Here is a 17,178-nt window from a genome sequence, read left to right as displayed (position 1 = left end):
GTTCCAGTGACTTATAACCACAATACGATTCCTCTTTAAGTAGCAATAACTAACATGAATGAACTGTGTTTGAACTATGCACCACATCTTTCTTTCCCTTGGAAAACAAATTTAAATACATTTATTTAATATTTTTCCCAATGAAATGTTCAGACTCTTTTTCTCTCTCTCTCTCTCTCTCTCTCACACACACACACACACACACACACACACACACACACACACACACACACACACACACACACACACACACACACACACACACACACATCAGTGGCCCTTTGGCTAGCAGCACTTGGTCTGGAAGACAGTGAAGACAGTGACTTCCAGCAATTCCTTTGTTTTTCTTCCACTGCTTTGACTTTTGTGAGAGCCTTAGTATGCTTTTCGCATTCCTGAGCTGTCGAACCACTCCTGCAGTCATCTAACTGATGCACACACATTCGGTCTCTGTCTTTCTGTATTTAGCCCTCAGGAGGTTCACGCCACAGAACAAAGCTTTGTCAGGACCTTATCTTCTTCTATGCAGCTTTGTCTTCCTCAAACCTTTAAAGTTCAAGCTCAGTCCCCTCTCTTTAGTGCTCTGTCACCCACAACCTAAGTACTTCATTATGAACGCACACCTACATATTCAGACAGACAGGTTGTTTTCAGTGTTTCTGAAACCGCTGTTCTCCTGTGGGAAAAAAAAATCTGTGGGTGGCAGTTCTGTGGAGGGATTGTTGATAGCAGAGGTTTCCAGGCTGGTATAGGTGACAGAAAGGTAACTACTTATTGGGATTGTGGTGAACAAAAAACAGAAAAATGTTGTAGCTAGAGGTGTGTGGGCTATAACAGCAGAAGACCACTTTATGCAAAATAGACAATTATTTAAAAAATGAATATCACAGTGCACTGAAGAAGATGTGAAGCTAGAGGCCGAGACCATAAACTTACAGAAAAATGTTTTCCTGATAGTTTTCTTATTTATGATTTCTACATTCACTTTATTAAGTGCACCTTGCTAGTACTGGGTGAGAACCTCTTTTACCAGAACTGTTTGAATCCACAGAGTTGTCTGTGAATTCAAGAAGGTGCTAGAAACATTCATCAGAAAGTTTCGTCCATGTTCGTCCGCATCCCAAAGATGCTCTATTGGAATGCGATCTTGTTATTGTGGAGGTCATTTGCAGCAGCCATCAGGGGATTAGTAAACTGTAGTCATAAATAGATGGGGATGGTCAGCAACAATACTCAAGTGGGATCTAGCATTTCAAAAATTCTCAGTTGCTGTGTACCAAGAAAATATGCCATACACCATCACACCACCAACAAGTGAAACCATTGATACAATGCAGGATGGATCCATGCTTTCATCTTGTTTATGTCAAATTCAAGGTCTACCATCCAAGTGTTGTAGCAGAAATCAAGACTCATCAGGCTAGGCAATATCTTTTCAAACTTTACTGTCCAATTTTTAGCTGACATGAGGGTCACATGGTGCGGTCTTCTAATTGTCTCTTCTGTTGTGCAGCCAGAGAACTTCTTCTGCATGTCTTGGTTGTAACAGTTACAGTATTTGTGTTGCTTTCTTGTCAGCTCAAAGCAGCCTTATCATTTACCTCTGATTTCTAAGAATATTGAATATTTTCTGTGAACCGTAGAGATAGTTGTGTAGGTCACACCAGCTGTTTGGCACCAACAACCATGTCACGATCAAAGTCACTTACGTGGCTTTTTCTCCCTGTTCTGATGCTGCTCTTTAGTTTCAGCCATTTTTTCGACCATGTGTACATGCCTAAATTAAGCAAGCTGCTAAATGGCTTATTAGATACTTGCACTAAAAAGCAGATGAACTATTACTGGGAATTAGAAAGCATTCAGATAATGATTTATTAGTTTTAATAAGAAGAATTGATCGAGACTATGTTCAAGATGTATATTGAATGTTAAATATAAGCAATATACACACTTTAGTTGGTTTCTTTCTTTATGTTTCTTGCATAATGCATGTTTTTAGAAGACACCCGCAAGCACTCTGATAAAAATGGTAACCTAACTTAATTCCATGTCAATGTCTGAGGCCAGAAAGACAATCTGGAGCATTTAAGACTTTAAAACACTCATCTTATCTCTTTAAATTATGTTTTCATCTAGGGGTAGTGAATAGGAAAAAAAAAAAAAAAAAAAGAGTTCACACCAGTCAAATACAGAGAGAATACATTATGCTTCAAGTCTAACATTAATAGCCTGCTCTCTTCCTCTTGAAGGGGGATCAGAGACTCAGTTTGAATGATAATGATGCAATGCCAACCCTCCACCATACCTGAGAAGCCACCGATCACTGACAACAGAATAGAAATAAACCAGGGCTTTTCATGATGCTTGTATTTCATCACATACTTTAATGTGTGAAGAGTGAAGATACTGCCTGTTTTATCTCTTTGTCTTTCTCTTTAACAACCCAACTTGCAATAATTGCCTTTCATTTCAATACAGCCTTAAATCATTTTAATACAGTCTTAAATCAAAATAAAACAAGCTGCGATGACAAGCAGAGGATTCTTCTCTGACAGCCCCTGAATTCACCGCCTGCTGGCACAGACTTTAATAACATCTTGTTTGAACACCCATCTTTTCTTCACATGAGTCTTGTCTGGTAGATCGGGAACATGGTGAGGTGTTGGAAATCACATCTCCTTTATATTCTCACTGTGCCTTTTTTTTTCTTAGTCTCAGGGCTTATGTTTGCTGAATTATTAGTCTACAGGGTTCAATCTTCGGTTCAACCGATAACAAAGAGGCTGTATCCAACTACTTTTACAGGCACGGCAAATTTCCTGTTACAGTACAAGTAGAATGTATGTGTTTTACTCCTCTGATGAATCTACATCGACAACTGACAATAAAAAAATGTCAAGGATGTATAGATACCTTGCAATTACATCAGTGATGACTGGGAAAGATTTCCTCTTAAAGGTTTGTAAAAGAATGATGAGTTTGCTGCATGCACGTTAATGTTAATGATATACTGTAAGTAACATTATCTCAGCATTTTAGTTTGTGTCATGGGCTAAAAAGATATGTTTTACTACATTTATAGTTATAAAGCAGGAACAATTGACCAGCCCTGCACTTCCTGCTATAGTCTTTAGTTTGGGAAAATGTTACATTAGTGGAACTGGTGCTTACGTTCTCTCTGTGCTCTTCTTTTCTCTCTTCTCATTCCTCTCAACCTTCCTGGCCATGGCAGATGGCTGCCCTCCCTGAGCCTTGATCTGTTGGAAGTTTCTGCCTCTTAAGTGGGAGTTTTGCCTCTAACTGCTTACTCATGAGGGAGATCTTCATGTAACTATATGTGACTTGAGATGACAATCGTTGGGATTTGGCACCAAATTAATAAATTAAATCAAATAAAGAAATAAAACGACTTGTTTGCTCATTTTGATTGTGGGGTAAATGCAATCTGTGGACTTTTCAACACAATCTTTATTATTCCCAAGACAGATGCAAACAATGTATTTTGAGGCCATTCAGAAACAAAGTCACTTCTTTTATTGGAACCTTCTGTTTGTGCTTACCAAAGTTGCTGTGTGTTATTTGGTAGATTACATTAATTTACTGGGTGAAAATGGTTTCTCTAATGAATAATGGGGGGGAGAGAGACCCTAATACAACAGATATTGAAATAGAGATTGCTGTGTGAAATGCCAGCAGTAAAATTATCCTGTTTTATAAAAAGACTTTGCATATACTTTTCTTGCACATGTAGAAACATTTTTTTTAGCAGAAGTAAAACAATCTAGCCTAAGTTAGGAATAATCGAATATATTTGAAATAAGAAATGAAACTGTGACAAAATTTACATTGTAAATGCATATTATCACACAAAGCAATGCAATATGTACATCAGATGACAGATACAATATACAGACTTGATACATTCTATAATATGCTTAAATATGGCAGTACAAGAGAAATATTTTCATTGCAAAGATATATTTTAAACATAGCATGAACAAAATATACAGCATATTCAAGAGGACTGCATTTCTGTATAATCAGAATATCAATGCATATCAACTTCACTTTAGTTTTGCTTTCTCTTGCAAATGCTAACCCATTTACAGTGTCGTCAAATCTGTCCATTCACTCTTCTAACCAACAATCTATCCATGCCTCGCCCGTCACACAGCAGTCTGTCAAGCCAATTTTTCTCATCCATCCTTTGGAATTCTCATGTATCCATTCACTTATCATCCACCCATGAACCCTTCTAAGCATCTATCCATCCACTGCTCATCTTAAACTTGTCTTTTCAAAGACTGATCAAAGCTACTTACTTGTGGTTTGTAACAAGGTTCAATCTTATGTTCTAACATGTATTGTATGAAGACTTTGTTGTTTGATATCTTTTGGTTTTCTTGTTTCCATTTCTAAGATTTACCATCTAAATGAAAATCAAATAAGTCATTTTCCAGCCAGTTCTCATTCAGAGGATGTCAAATGATGCCTTTTCGACAAAGACACTGGCAGTTCACACATACATTCAAAATTCCTTTGTTGTTGGTGCTACAATGATATAGATATATGGCAACTATGAGATGAATTTACTCTAAACTATTTACATATAATACATACTTACAAATACCATTTCACATGTTTAACCACACTAGGTAACCATCATTTTCTTTTAAACGCATAGATTTCAGATAATGAAGAGGTATATTTAATCTAAACCACAACCTTTGTCAAACATAGTCAAGTCCTTAAATCAATATGTGCAAGTAAAATGAGAGTGTCAGTTATATTAAGCAGTATGTTAATCAGTACTTGATTCCACCTAGAGCGATCATTAAACCACACCCAAGAAAGAACTCCATCATTTATGCAAAAATCACCATGTAAGGTCATCTGCAAGGCATGTGAGGGGGCAGTTTCTCATAACTCCCAAAATATTGCTTTTAAGCTACATTAAATCACGAACCTCATTATGCTCTTTAAACGTTGTTTTCAAAAGTGTGTGTGAATGATGCACAGAGTGAGCAGGAAAGAGTTGAGTTGAAATACTGAGATGAACTGGACCAGGTTGCTAAGAGCAGCATGACCATGGGGCAGTGAGGAAATGGGGATATTGTGCCCAGGCATGGTAGTAGGAAACTGTGCCTGGTGTGAGTACACCCTTATGGCTTTCCATCTTTAACTTCCAGATGTGTTCTTTGTTTAGAAAAGGACAGTTATCTCTCAGTCTCAAATATCTTTATGGCTGATTCACAGAGGCATCAAACCAAGGGACATGATGTACATGTGTGAAATGCCAGCAGCATTTGACAGAATGGCAGCGTTTGTGTTGCATTATCTTTGCTGTGATATAATATGCCATTTATCTGCAGCTACAGTTCTGCTTCCGCAGTGACTAGTCTATACAATTCATCCTAGCAGTAGAAATGCAATACAGTGTTGAAAAGCCTGTGAGGGAGCAATGGAGTACGGCAATACAGCAGTTATACATAAAATGGATCCCTCAAAATTATGCTAACACTGATGTTTGTTTACATTTGTCAAATGTGTCCGTGGCCCTCACCAAGTCCTATGTCCAGTCTACAGATCCAAAAGAACAACAACACCAAAAAAAATTATACACCTTATGAAACCTTAGAAAAAATGGTGCTGTTTACTAAAAATATTTTCCCTGAAAAAAGAAAAACAAACTTCCCTGACTTTTTCCACAACATAGTGAAGTTTACTTTGGGGAGAAAAAAGGGCATGAGTGCTATCTGTCAGAGAAATGCATTTCACCTACAAAACTGAAGGTGGGAACAAATGCTAACTTCTCAGCAGCAAAAACACGGGTGTAAGCACTTTCAGCTGGACCTCAAACAACTCTCATGAATCCAATAACATGTTGCAAAGCTGAACTATTGCTTGGATTCAGCAGAAAAACTAAATCCTTCAATAAATTCCAAGGTTGGAATATGATCAATTGGGTTCCTCGGTGAGTATGCTTCTACGAATTAGTTAAGGCAACACAAACACAGAGATAAAAGAATTCCTCAATAGGGAATCTGTGAGCGTAAATTAATACAATATTTGGAATGTTCTCAATTTAAAAATGAGCTTTCTCACAGTGGCATGAAGTCACCCTTGCAGAAACTCATATCTGGGATTAGATTGCTTAGAAAGCACATTTTCTAGCTATTGTACAGTGCATGCACACAAATCAGAAACTATGTATGAATACCATAAGTCCTGTCTTTAAATAGCAGCTGGCATGCAGGGAATCAAAGTGTGAAATGTTCTTAACAAGATTGGTAGTGAAAATCTCATTATGTAAAAATGAGTCTTACTTTATCTCGGTGGCATGCAGCTCAACACATCATAGAGATAATTCCATTTCCTTAAACATTAATGCTTCATCTCCATCAAAAGCCTTTTGACTTCTTCTGTGTGCTATTCATTGAAGCTATATAGAGCATAAAATGGAAAACATGATTGTTTTACTTCTCATGTATTTTTTGATAGAGAGTAATTAGCTATCATTAACTGATAAAGGAAATTCTTCTTGAATGACTTTTCCCCACATTTTGCACCCCTGATACAGCAGCAGACTTTGGAACTAAAACTGAACAAATGAATGCATTTTATATGAACAATGAGACAGATATGTGTAAATTAAACGGGTTTGCTTCTAGTGACATCCAACTCTGCAGTTCTGCTGAGTTCTTTTAGTATCACAGCCTTCTCTTTGCACTTAGGTCTCATCAACACACCACTCTCATCAACTTTGTTTTTGCATGGAGCAAAAAGCTGTTTTTAGACAGTTAATGATACACAATCTGCACAGTTCTTTACTTGTTACCAGAAGACAAATTGACTTCAAGTCTTCTTCCAGTTTCTGTCCCCGTATGACATAAAAACAAAGGCTATATTCATATGTTATTGCATTCAGCAAACCGATGTGTTCAGCCCTAGCTCTCTGGTTGTTTGGTGAGTAACTTCCAGCCATTTGGCAAATTACACACATTGTTTGTGAGTCTAACAGACAGTGGGGAAGTTGAAACAATAGAGTTACTTCAGAAAGTATTCAGATCCATTCACTGACCTATTATTAAATAGGTTTAAATATACACAAGGAGTTTATATACACAGGGGGGAAAAAATCAGACTTTTCCTTATTAATTAAGCTGACCTCAGTGCCATTAAATATTGTAAAATGGAAAAACAAAGAAATAAACAAACAAAAAAAACTAATCCAGCAATTCCTAAAGTTATAATTTCAGGCAAACTACATAACCGAGTGAGAACAGTCACTGATGGGAGAATCCGCCAAAAGATGAACCATGTCGGCAACAATCTACATGGTCTATGGACCCTTCCCACACACTCAGAAGTAGCTTGGTGTCTGGAAAATTTACTTAATGTCTAATGGTTGCGGAAACTTAACAAAGCAAACTTAAAAGTGACAAAGACGGTTTGGTAATATTTGATTTTTAAGTTTCCATCCATCCGTTCTCTTCTGCTTATCCGTTTCAAGGTCGCAGGGGGGCTGGAGCCTATCCCAGCTGTCTTAGGACGGGAGGCAGGGTACACCCTGGACAGGTGGCCAATCTGTCGCAGGGCTAACACATAGACACAGACAACCATTTGCATTCACATTCACATCTGCAACCACACCTAGGGGCAATTTAAGTTGCCAGTCAACCTATCCTCACTAACTGCATGCCTTTGGACTGTGGGAGGAAGCTGGAGTATCCGGAGATAACCCACGCAAACACAGGGAAAACATGCAAAGGACACACATGATGGTGGTTGAGAACCTGTACGAGTGTGAAAACATAGGAGTAGTCAGAATAGTCTCTGAAGCAACTCTATACTTGATATAATTCGTGTGCGTGCTCCACTAGGATTGAGAAAACCAAAGAAAACAACTTGCAATTAATTATATATATTTTGAACATGAAATGCTGAAACATTTGGGCATCAGTGTAAGAATTTGATCGTAAAGAGTTCTGCTTCAGTGCAGGGTAACAGCAAACCAGGCCGCCTTCCCAAAGCCTGCTTACAACCAGCACATGGAAATTGTCACTTTCCCTAAGGTTATCCAGGTCAGAAAAGGTTTTACATTTCCAGGCATCCAGCATTCTCCACAGAAAGTAATGATTTAACTTTCAGTTCAGCATCCATGAAAGCTTCAGTTCCCCACAGAGACATGCTGGCACTTCCTTGAATTAAAAACCTTATATGGCTTTCCTACTGTGGCATTCAGGCAGGCTTTTTTCTAAAAAAAAAAACTACATTTGAAAAACAATAGCAGGCCATATTTACAAATTCATTAATAAGAGCTACAAGTAGAAAACCTAGAATTGTCCAGCTTAGGAAATTACAGTTAAAAAAACCTACAGTTATAGTCATCAGCCATATTTGTAGTTAAATATAATGAACTATAGTGGTCATCCATGTTTATTTGCTGTCCTGAGACACATCTCCCCATGTACTGGCTTCATTTTCAGAGTCGGAGAGAGCTGCTGTACACAGATCACTGAAGATATCTGCAAAGACAAGAAAGCATCAAGTCAATGTTGATGCCATTACAAAATGTAGTATTCAAAATTCAAACAGCACTTAAGAATGAGGATGCACAGCCCAGACTGCAGTTCCAATAAAAAAAGAACCCCCCAAAAAAATCAAGCATTAAAAAAGAAGACATAATAGAGCAATATTCAGACTCTGCAATAATATCAGCCAGTTCGTTGCATAGAAAATTATAGGGAAGGCAGATAAGGGCACTCAGTGCAGACAGGTGAAGAGAGCTTTTTGTAAATGGGCTCCACTTAACTAAAATGCTGAAGGTCAACTGCTAGAGCATGGAGGTGGGTCTGCCTTAAATATGAAAAAACACAGAAACAAAGAGGAAAATGATAAAAAGGAGTAGAGGATGATGGTAAGTGACCTGACAGAAGAGGTAGTTCTTTTTAAGAGGGAACACACCATAACAACACAAGCAAGGCCACAGCAAAAAAAAGAAAAAAACACTTCAAGGACAAGCCTTCAAGTCGGCATGGGAGCGTTGAGATGGTAGGGAGATGGATTAAGAACAGAGAGGACAGAGATGAGGAAAGAATGAGAGAGGGGAAAAATAGAAGGGTCTATCCTGTGGGAAAAGCATACACTTTGTCTATGAATGCCTGATCTCATCAACCCAGTATTAAGATTAACAATATGTGCTCAAAGTTAAAGATAGAAATATATTAAAGCTGTGTATAGAGTCCTTTCTATGTGGTTATAAAGTATGAGGAACTCATAAGCATTTCCCCAAATATAAATTAACATTAAATCACTTGTAGCTGGTGTGTTGATCATATTAATTACAAAACTCCTCATGCTACTTGCAGCATGCTACCGATTTACATGGATGTATCTGATAGTTAATGCCCAGAAAATTTTACTAATAGTCAGCTTAAAAATATGTTGGCAAGTATATGGAAACTATTTGAATGCATTTTAAGCAAATATAAATGATAAGATTTCTAGTAGTTTCTCCTTTGGCTTAATTTCTTTTCACAAACTAAAAACATCTTAGTCAAACAAAGCGTGTCACCACAAACCTCGTGAGCATGCCGTGAGAAATTTCTGTTTATTTGTCAAATGTAAATGGATGGAAGCAAGAATAGATATACAGGAAAGAAAATAATGTGTGCTGAGTGAATATAGACGATATCTGTGACAGAAACAGTGCTAGTTGTAACCAGCTGCTATAGTAGCTAGCTGATTAATTCTTCAAATTACAACTATACTGCGAGCATGACTAGCAGCAGGAGCCACTTTATGCAAAACTGCAACATGCTAATGCTAGTTGGGTTGGCTCATGTTCACTTAGTTATGCTCCACCCAGAATCTGCCCAGGAGTCGCATAACTAGCCTCCCTCTATGGGGTCTTAGTCAAGTATACCTACTCTACACACCTGCCCGAAGTGGGAGAAATGACAAAGAGCTTGATTTAACTGCTCTAAAGAGCTGACGAGTGAAAGCACCTGATTGAAAGCCAGTAACAGCTTTATTGTTGCAACTGGAAATAGTCTGCCATGTCCCAGGTAATTATTAATTTCATGGTATCAAAGTCTGAATCTAAACAACAGTTACCTAAAATTGACAATTCAGAAAAACAAGTGAAGTTTTATCTAACATCAATCAGAGAGACAGAGACAGAGAGAGAGATGAATGTGCTTCAGTCAGTGGCATTTGCATTCAAGCCAAAACTCTTCCATCCCCCTCCACTTCATCCCTTTTCTCCTTCCTCTCCAACAGCAGGTGAACCACCCAGTTAATTTGGTGCAACTAACATCGGAGAGTGAGGAGAGGAGCAGATGAAGTGGGATTAATGGGTGGTATGGAGGGGGTGGTGAGTGAGTGTGTTACAGCAAAGCTGCCAGTGGTTAGTCAGAAGCTGCAGTGTTGTTACTGAATTGAGTGACCTCCTTCTGATGCTGTTTGCAGTATACTGGATGGGACCAACCCTGTCTTCTCTGTTAAAAGGTTCTTGACTAGCCTAGGACATGAAACACAATAGAGAGGAAGGTCTTCACTCAAACACAGGAGTAAGGTAATTGCAGCGATACTTTTTATTATAGGTCATTCATTTCCAGAAGCAAACTGCTGAACCAAAGGAAGTTAAAAACAAAAATAATAACTTTACAGGAAAAGAAATCTGTGGACTAAAGCCACGAACCACATAAGTTAATCTGAAATTATCTGTTATGGTGAATTCTCAGTGAATCCTGATAATGCCTGTTCATATTAATGACCAAGTATGACAGCACAGGGGAACAAGAAGGTTTTAGCATAAACAAAATCATGAATAATGATGCTAGAACTTTATTTAATATAGATTTCAAAATGTCACCAATGTTTATTTTAGGCTCTCCCAGGAAGTTATTTGAAATATTATATTAATGTCAAAAACTGTAAATGAAATACCTGTAAAGCAGCAAGCATACAATTCTGCTCAGCTTGTGAAAGGTCACAGCCCCTTTCAGAAGCATTTTTATTATTTTTGTGTTCCTTTTAATCCACATGTGTAGCTAGTGTGCCGATCAAAAGAACACAGAGTGCAGAGAGACACCTGATGATTTTGCATTCATTACTTATTTTTAAAGAATAAGTTAAAATATACATAGTATTATATATTTGCAGTCATACCATGTGAAGCACAAGAGTTCAGGTATACAGTAGCTCCAGCATAACACACAGCCCTTGGTGCATATTATTTCACTTATTAAATAAAAACGAATTTAAGCCATAATTATAAAAACGATAGCACAGTAATGAACACAAATACAATCGCTGCGACAGCCGTGTCATTCCACTTCTGCAGTCACAGCTGAAACTACAGACTTTCTCAGCAGCAGTCAGTAAGAGATCGTGTTTTCGTTCTAGATGCGGTGGTACAGGGCAGCCACAGCCGAGGGTGCACTGATTCTTGCAGCTGTCACAACCAGTGGTGGCCTACTAAATAATACATGCTTCTGTATAATCATACAGCTCAGTCTCTCTCTGTGAGTCAGACGAAATGCAAATGTTATTGAGAGGTAATGCAAAAAAAATAAAAAAATAAAAAAAATAAAAAAATCCCACTGTGACCTTTTGGTAGCTCCATACAATTCAAAGGAAAATAATCTCCCTATATATAAGAAGAATGATATCGAAACTAAATAAATGAATTATTGCATGGGTTACACTGACCTTTTGCTGAATTTATAGTCATTTACTGAGGTTTTGGTAGCTGCTACACAAACTAAAAACAAAAAGTGAACCAATAAAGGCCTTTTAGGGGAATAAATCCTGTAAAATTAACATTAAATGTGTTTATTTTTTACCGTTTACTGTTTGGGTCCTCATAAAAACAGTGAACTACTACTAGCCAACCAAGCGTTTTTATAAAGTTAGCTAAAAAATAAAAAAATAAAAAAATAACACACCCCTTTTATCATGACTTGCACTGTTACTAACCCCAGATATCAGAACCTTAGTAACTTTTACCAAAGGCTTATTTTTGCATGGTGTAAGTGAAATTTTGTAGCAATGATCTTTTAAATGTCCCCGCAGGCACGTTGTGCAGGACTTCTTTACAAGCAGAAAAACTATTTCGACCTCTTCAGGAAAGATATACTGGGTGTGCCGACTGGGATGCTGTTAGTGCACAGGAAAGTTGGAAGAGTATTATGAATGAGTAACATCAAGCATTAATATGTCTGTGGTGCACATAAATATGAAGGATAACAGCATTTCCCCCAGACATTATTTGTGCTTGCATTGATTCAGCAATCAGCACTGCCAAACTGCAATGAAATGTATCAGTCAGGGAACAAAACTGACTCATGTGCTGCAGCGTAGTGTTTGCTGATGTTTTTAATGGCCACAAGCAGGGTTCACATTGTTAAACTTCTACAAATCTTTTGATTTATTTAGTGTTGAAGGTGCCAAAGTAGGAACTTTACAGTAAGTAGCGTCTTAACATTAAAAAAAAAAAAAAAAAAAATGCAGTTTACTGTTGTTTGATGGTGATCAGGACTCTTTCTGAGCTTTCATTGATGAGCTTTGTGGCTGGCCTGATAATTGTTGTGAGTCATTACCCTCCTGTCTTTCCTCACACCAAATTCTGTCATCCTATTAAAAAAAAAAATTTAGATAATAACTGAAGCTGCTACTGTGTCAGCCTTGGAAAAAACATGTGCCTCCCTCAAATTAGAGACAGTAGTTGAAATATGAGCATTAGTGTTATTAGCATTCCTCAGAATGCTAAAACAAAGACTGAAAAACAGCATAAATCACAGGCTGTTGCAATAATAAGTAATAAACAATAAATGAAAACTGAAGGGTATGCCCGCCTTACTAACCTGTGCAATCAATAATGACTCAAGCACAAATGCATAAACATCAGCATATATTTACATATATATTTATTTATATTTTTATACTATATTTACTTATTAGAAATTGTCTTCTTTTTAATTTTTTGTTCATAGAATGAAAGTTTAAGATAGTTAGGTTGCTTTCTTTGCACTGAATGGGACCATATATCATTTCATTGTATTTTTAGTATAATTGCAATAACGATTTAGATTTTATGTGAAGACTACCGTTGTTGATCAGTTGCATTAAAAAGATCCAGCACTAGTCATTAGCAACACTGCCAGGCCACGAGGTTATGCTTATGTGGTTTATATTAAAAAAAATCATTTTTTCACCTATTGTTTCCAAGGTATCCTATGTGCTCCAATGAAATGACAACCTGTGCAAGGAAACTATGTTTATCTTTGCACTGGCTTTCTGCCTGCAGGAAAACTGAGTCATTGGGCCAAATATTGAAAAAACCAAGACAGATCGATAATAACTTTCATTTTATAAACACTGAAATGAACGAGATGGTCACACAGTTTACAAGACAGAAAGATGACTGTTGTGCATTCAATGCATCCCATTACTATCATCACCTGAGCCAAAACATGCATTACTGTCAGTGGAGACAGGAGATCTGTTTAAGACACGAGCCTAAAATCCATTTTCTTTCTTTTTAAGGTTACAAGTCCTGTGAGCTTTTTTAAAGTTATTATCTGACACATAACATAGTTTACTATATAGTTAGTCATATTAACAGACCATACTAGAAATCTGATATTACCTATGGTATATTTACCATAATTTTGCAAATAAATTATGATTAGGTGAACCAGGTAAAGCCTTAATGAATGTTTTTAAAAAGAATATGTGCACACTGAAGGTGTAATCTGACATGAATGGCAATCCGTAGGCTAGAATGACAACAGACTTTAATTCCATCTGGAATTATGGTGCCAATGGCTTTCACTGGATGGGCAGTTCTGAAGACTTGACAGAGGATGTAGGGAAGCTGTTTCTTAATTCTTCTCTTTCACATTAGAGTGAAGTACGTCTCTGTTTATTCCTCTCATATGTAAATTAGTGTTGACAGGGTGTGGCTGGGTGTGCTGTCTAGCCTTTAGACAAATATACCACACAAACCCACAGGAACAGGGACAGGAACACTGCGTGTGGTGCAGACGTGAAGTGAAAGCCTAAATCTGGAAAGGTGCAAGACACTCATGGGGCGGGGTGGGGGGTATGTTAGTAAGCATGGTACTGCTCCTGTTGGAAAAACTGACTTCAGCAGTGCATACACAATCATAACAACACAAATGCACAGTGGACAATCTAAATACACAAAAACAGCGTGCACCAGGTAAACAAAGACATACACAAATGAATGGACATATATTAGTATACAGGACACATCGAGTTTTATATGACACTGCAGTAGTCCTTTTTGTGCCAGTTGTGTTCTATATGGCAGCAATAGAACCAAAGAGAAAACTTATGAATTCTTCATGTTCCTCAAGCGTAGAGCAGAGATGAGAATGAGTGACTGAGACCTTTTAGCGGCAAAAATCCATAGATGGAGTCGACAGGAGACTGTTTTAAGGGCTGAAATATGCATGAGGTGATGAAAAATGAGCATATTTAAAGCAAGTTGAGCTTTTATCTCGTAGACTATTAATCACTTTCTAATGCAAGGAGCTTGCATGAGCTCAAAACATTCTTTCAGCTCACTTTCTAGAGGCTGCTCATCCAAGCAGGCAGTAGCTGCTGCTTCCCTGTCAGGTCAAAAGCAAAGATGGTGTTGGTGAGGTGAATCAAACAGTGATTTATTATTAATCTGAAGCCATTGTTTTCTGCAACCTTCCTTGATTTAGCAACAGTCACACGTTTTGTTGTGTTCCTACTGCTTCATCAGGATAAAGTTACAGTCAATGAAATTTTAATTCCTTATGAGTCACTCTCAGCCTTTAATCCTTGTGAAGATAGAACAGGGCAGCAAAGAAGCATCCCATTGCACAAGTCTCATTTCGTCTCTTGAGCTTGTTTGATTAATGTGGTTGAATTGAAGGTAGTTTTAAACAGGGAAGCCGTGGTGTGGGTAATGATTACAGATAGAAGTGGAACTGCAAAATTCTTATGCAAAAATACACAAGACCAACAATAACAATAATTCAATGTCATACACTCAAACACATGGGCTATGCATGGAAATATTGCCTTTCTGAAAGGTTCATTTTCTTTTTTCCTTGGTACTTTGTCAGTAAGGATAGATTCAGCTTATCTGATTCTGCTCTTTTCCCCTCTTTCAAATGCTATCAGCCCATAAAGTGGCCGCTGCCTGTTGTCACTCCCATGGTGATGATAGTTGGACTCATCCACTATGTTGTAGGCTGAGTAGACTGCTATTACCTTACTGCTGCAAAGACATAATGAAACCTGGTAGGCTCAGTGTTAATCAAAGCAACCATAGCCCAACTTCAAGCCATAAAAGTAACCAAGTTCATGGGTTATTTTACAAAAGACTCCCACTGAGCAGAACAGCTTTTGCACCAGGCTGTTAACAGCTTTTTTCATTTTTTTTTTAACACTTACTGGTCTTTGTGCTGATGCTTTCTGAACAGACAAAAGACAAACAATGATGAGGGTGACACAAAGACACACTGTCAGAAATGATTGGTAATTTCATTATTACAATTAACAAAATAGCTCCATAGAAATCCGTTGGTACAAAGACTATTTCAATCAAGCACATGATTTTGGTGTCAGATATGCATGAATAAAAGGACACAGAATGGTTCCATTTTTAAAGAACTGATAGCTGGATGATTAGTGCAGGCTAAATAGCAATGAGGCAAACAATATATTTCTGGAGAAACATTGATACCTCTACTGTATGACCTATTGTGCTATCCCAGAAAATACCTTTGAAGTCTACATTATACTGTATATACTATGTCCACAAGTCCACCTAGCTGTGCTCATGTCCAAACGACCTAAATTTAATCATCAGACAACAAGTGTGAGGGTCTGTGCAGGCAGTCTGCCTGTCTGGCTTTTTTGTGACTGCACTGACTTTTCTACAGAGAATTTAAATTACAATGCACAAACTATGCCTGCGCCCCAGGCACTGGAGTTCAAATGGACTTCAAGAAAATATACTAAGAATGGCTGCTCGGCCATCAGGTCTTCTGTCTGTGTTGAAAACAGAGTATAAACTAAGCTTCTAGCGACTGGAGGTGGTTAATAAGGGTGCTGGGGAATGTCATGGTGTCCGTGACTCAGGTACTAACTTTTAAAAGCTAGGCCTGAACTTTTTTGAAACCAACAGTCCACGTCTGCTGAAACTGGTTGGAAAATGTAGTTTCTCAAAAGTTGGTTAAACAACCAAATTAGAGGCTCTAAGCAACAAAGGATGGACATCTGGTCTAAGGTGTCCAAGTGTGAGTTTTGGGCGTATGGCATGTCTTTATGAGCTGCAGAGAAGGTGTTGTAGCTCAATGTGCAGTCTTTTTTGTGTGTGAACAAAAGGTTTCAATAACTGGCCTTTAAAAAAAAAAAAAAAAAAACCTACCCTATTTAAATTTGGCCCCTTCAATGTCATGAAGGAGGCCACATTTGGATCTATATAAGGGATTTGATCCTTCGCACTGGCCAAATTCCACTCTGTGGTTTTACTGCAATCCTCAAACATACGCAGTAACCCAATGTTAACTTTTCTTACAAACTTGCATGAATTTCGTGTGGAGGCTCATTACTGGTAATGAGAACTGGGTCTCCAGTTACAACTGAGGTTTCAATGGAAGAGTCCACAGTTTCCAAGCCCTGAGGCAGTGCTTCGGGTGAGGACCGAGAGCAGGCAGCGCTCATTATTTTTGCGACATTCGCTGGATTGTGCACCATGAATTAATCTTCCAGGTTGAGGCTGTCAACATGGACTTCTACTGTACCCTCATAATGCTTGAGGGAGAAACTGACCAGAACACTGGTGCTTGCCAGAGTGTGATAGTGTGCTGGCACAGTATATTCTGAAAGGTTTTCCAGTCACATCAACACAATCTTTGCTTGCCACCTGCTGAGAGGCCCATTCCCAGAACTTTTTGATCACACCTCATAAATTACCTAAAAATGTTTTGCCACACAATTATGCAAAATACTGCTTTCAACACTTTTTGTATACCACTGTTTAGGTCCCTCAGTAATAAAATATTTAAATATTCTCCAAGCAATTTCTTTTTTTTTTTGCAACATGAATGCCCTAAATGTATATGCTGTAAAATTCCCTGTAATGTTTGCTCAGTTTTATTTAGG

The 17,178-nt window shown here is 37.9% G+C and overlaps 1 protein-coding gene across 8 annotated transcripts in view; it reads right to left on the bottom strand.

Annotated features, from left to right (window-relative positions):
- Window positions 1–2,707: 2,707 nt before the first annotated feature.
- mcf2l2 (MCF.2 cell line derived transforming sequence-like 2) overlaps window positions 2,708–17,178 on the bottom strand; it is a 109,034-nt gene continuing 94,563 nt past the window's right edge. For 6 of the 8 annotated variants that reach the window (XM_040039806.1, XM_040039807.1, XM_040039812.1 and 3 more), the window contains 2 exons: window positions 10,452–10,525; window positions 2,708–8,528 (listed from right to left, as the gene is read on the bottom strand). In XM_040039806.1, the coding sequence (XP_039895740.1) occupies window positions 8,440–8,528; window positions 10,452–10,525 (163 nt within the window). In that variant the 3' untranslated portion in view covers window positions 2,708–8,439. Of the gene's footprint in view, window positions 8,529–10,451; window positions 10,526–11,725; window positions 12,643–17,178 lie in introns of those variants that run through there. The other 2 variants (XM_040039811.1, XM_040039810.1) reach the window with 2 other exon arrangements.

The sequence above is a fragment of the Simochromis diagramma genome, unplaced genomic scaffold (genome assembly GCF_900408965.1).
Source record: "Simochromis diagramma unplaced genomic scaffold, fSimDia1.1 OVJJ01000026.1, whole genome shotgun sequence".
NCBI classification, from domain to species: Eukaryota; Metazoa; Chordata; class Actinopteri; order Cichliformes; family Cichlidae; genus Simochromis; species Simochromis diagramma.
The sequence above is the reverse complement of the archived record's forward strand: the minus strand, read 5'-3'. Positions and strand labels throughout refer to the sequence as shown.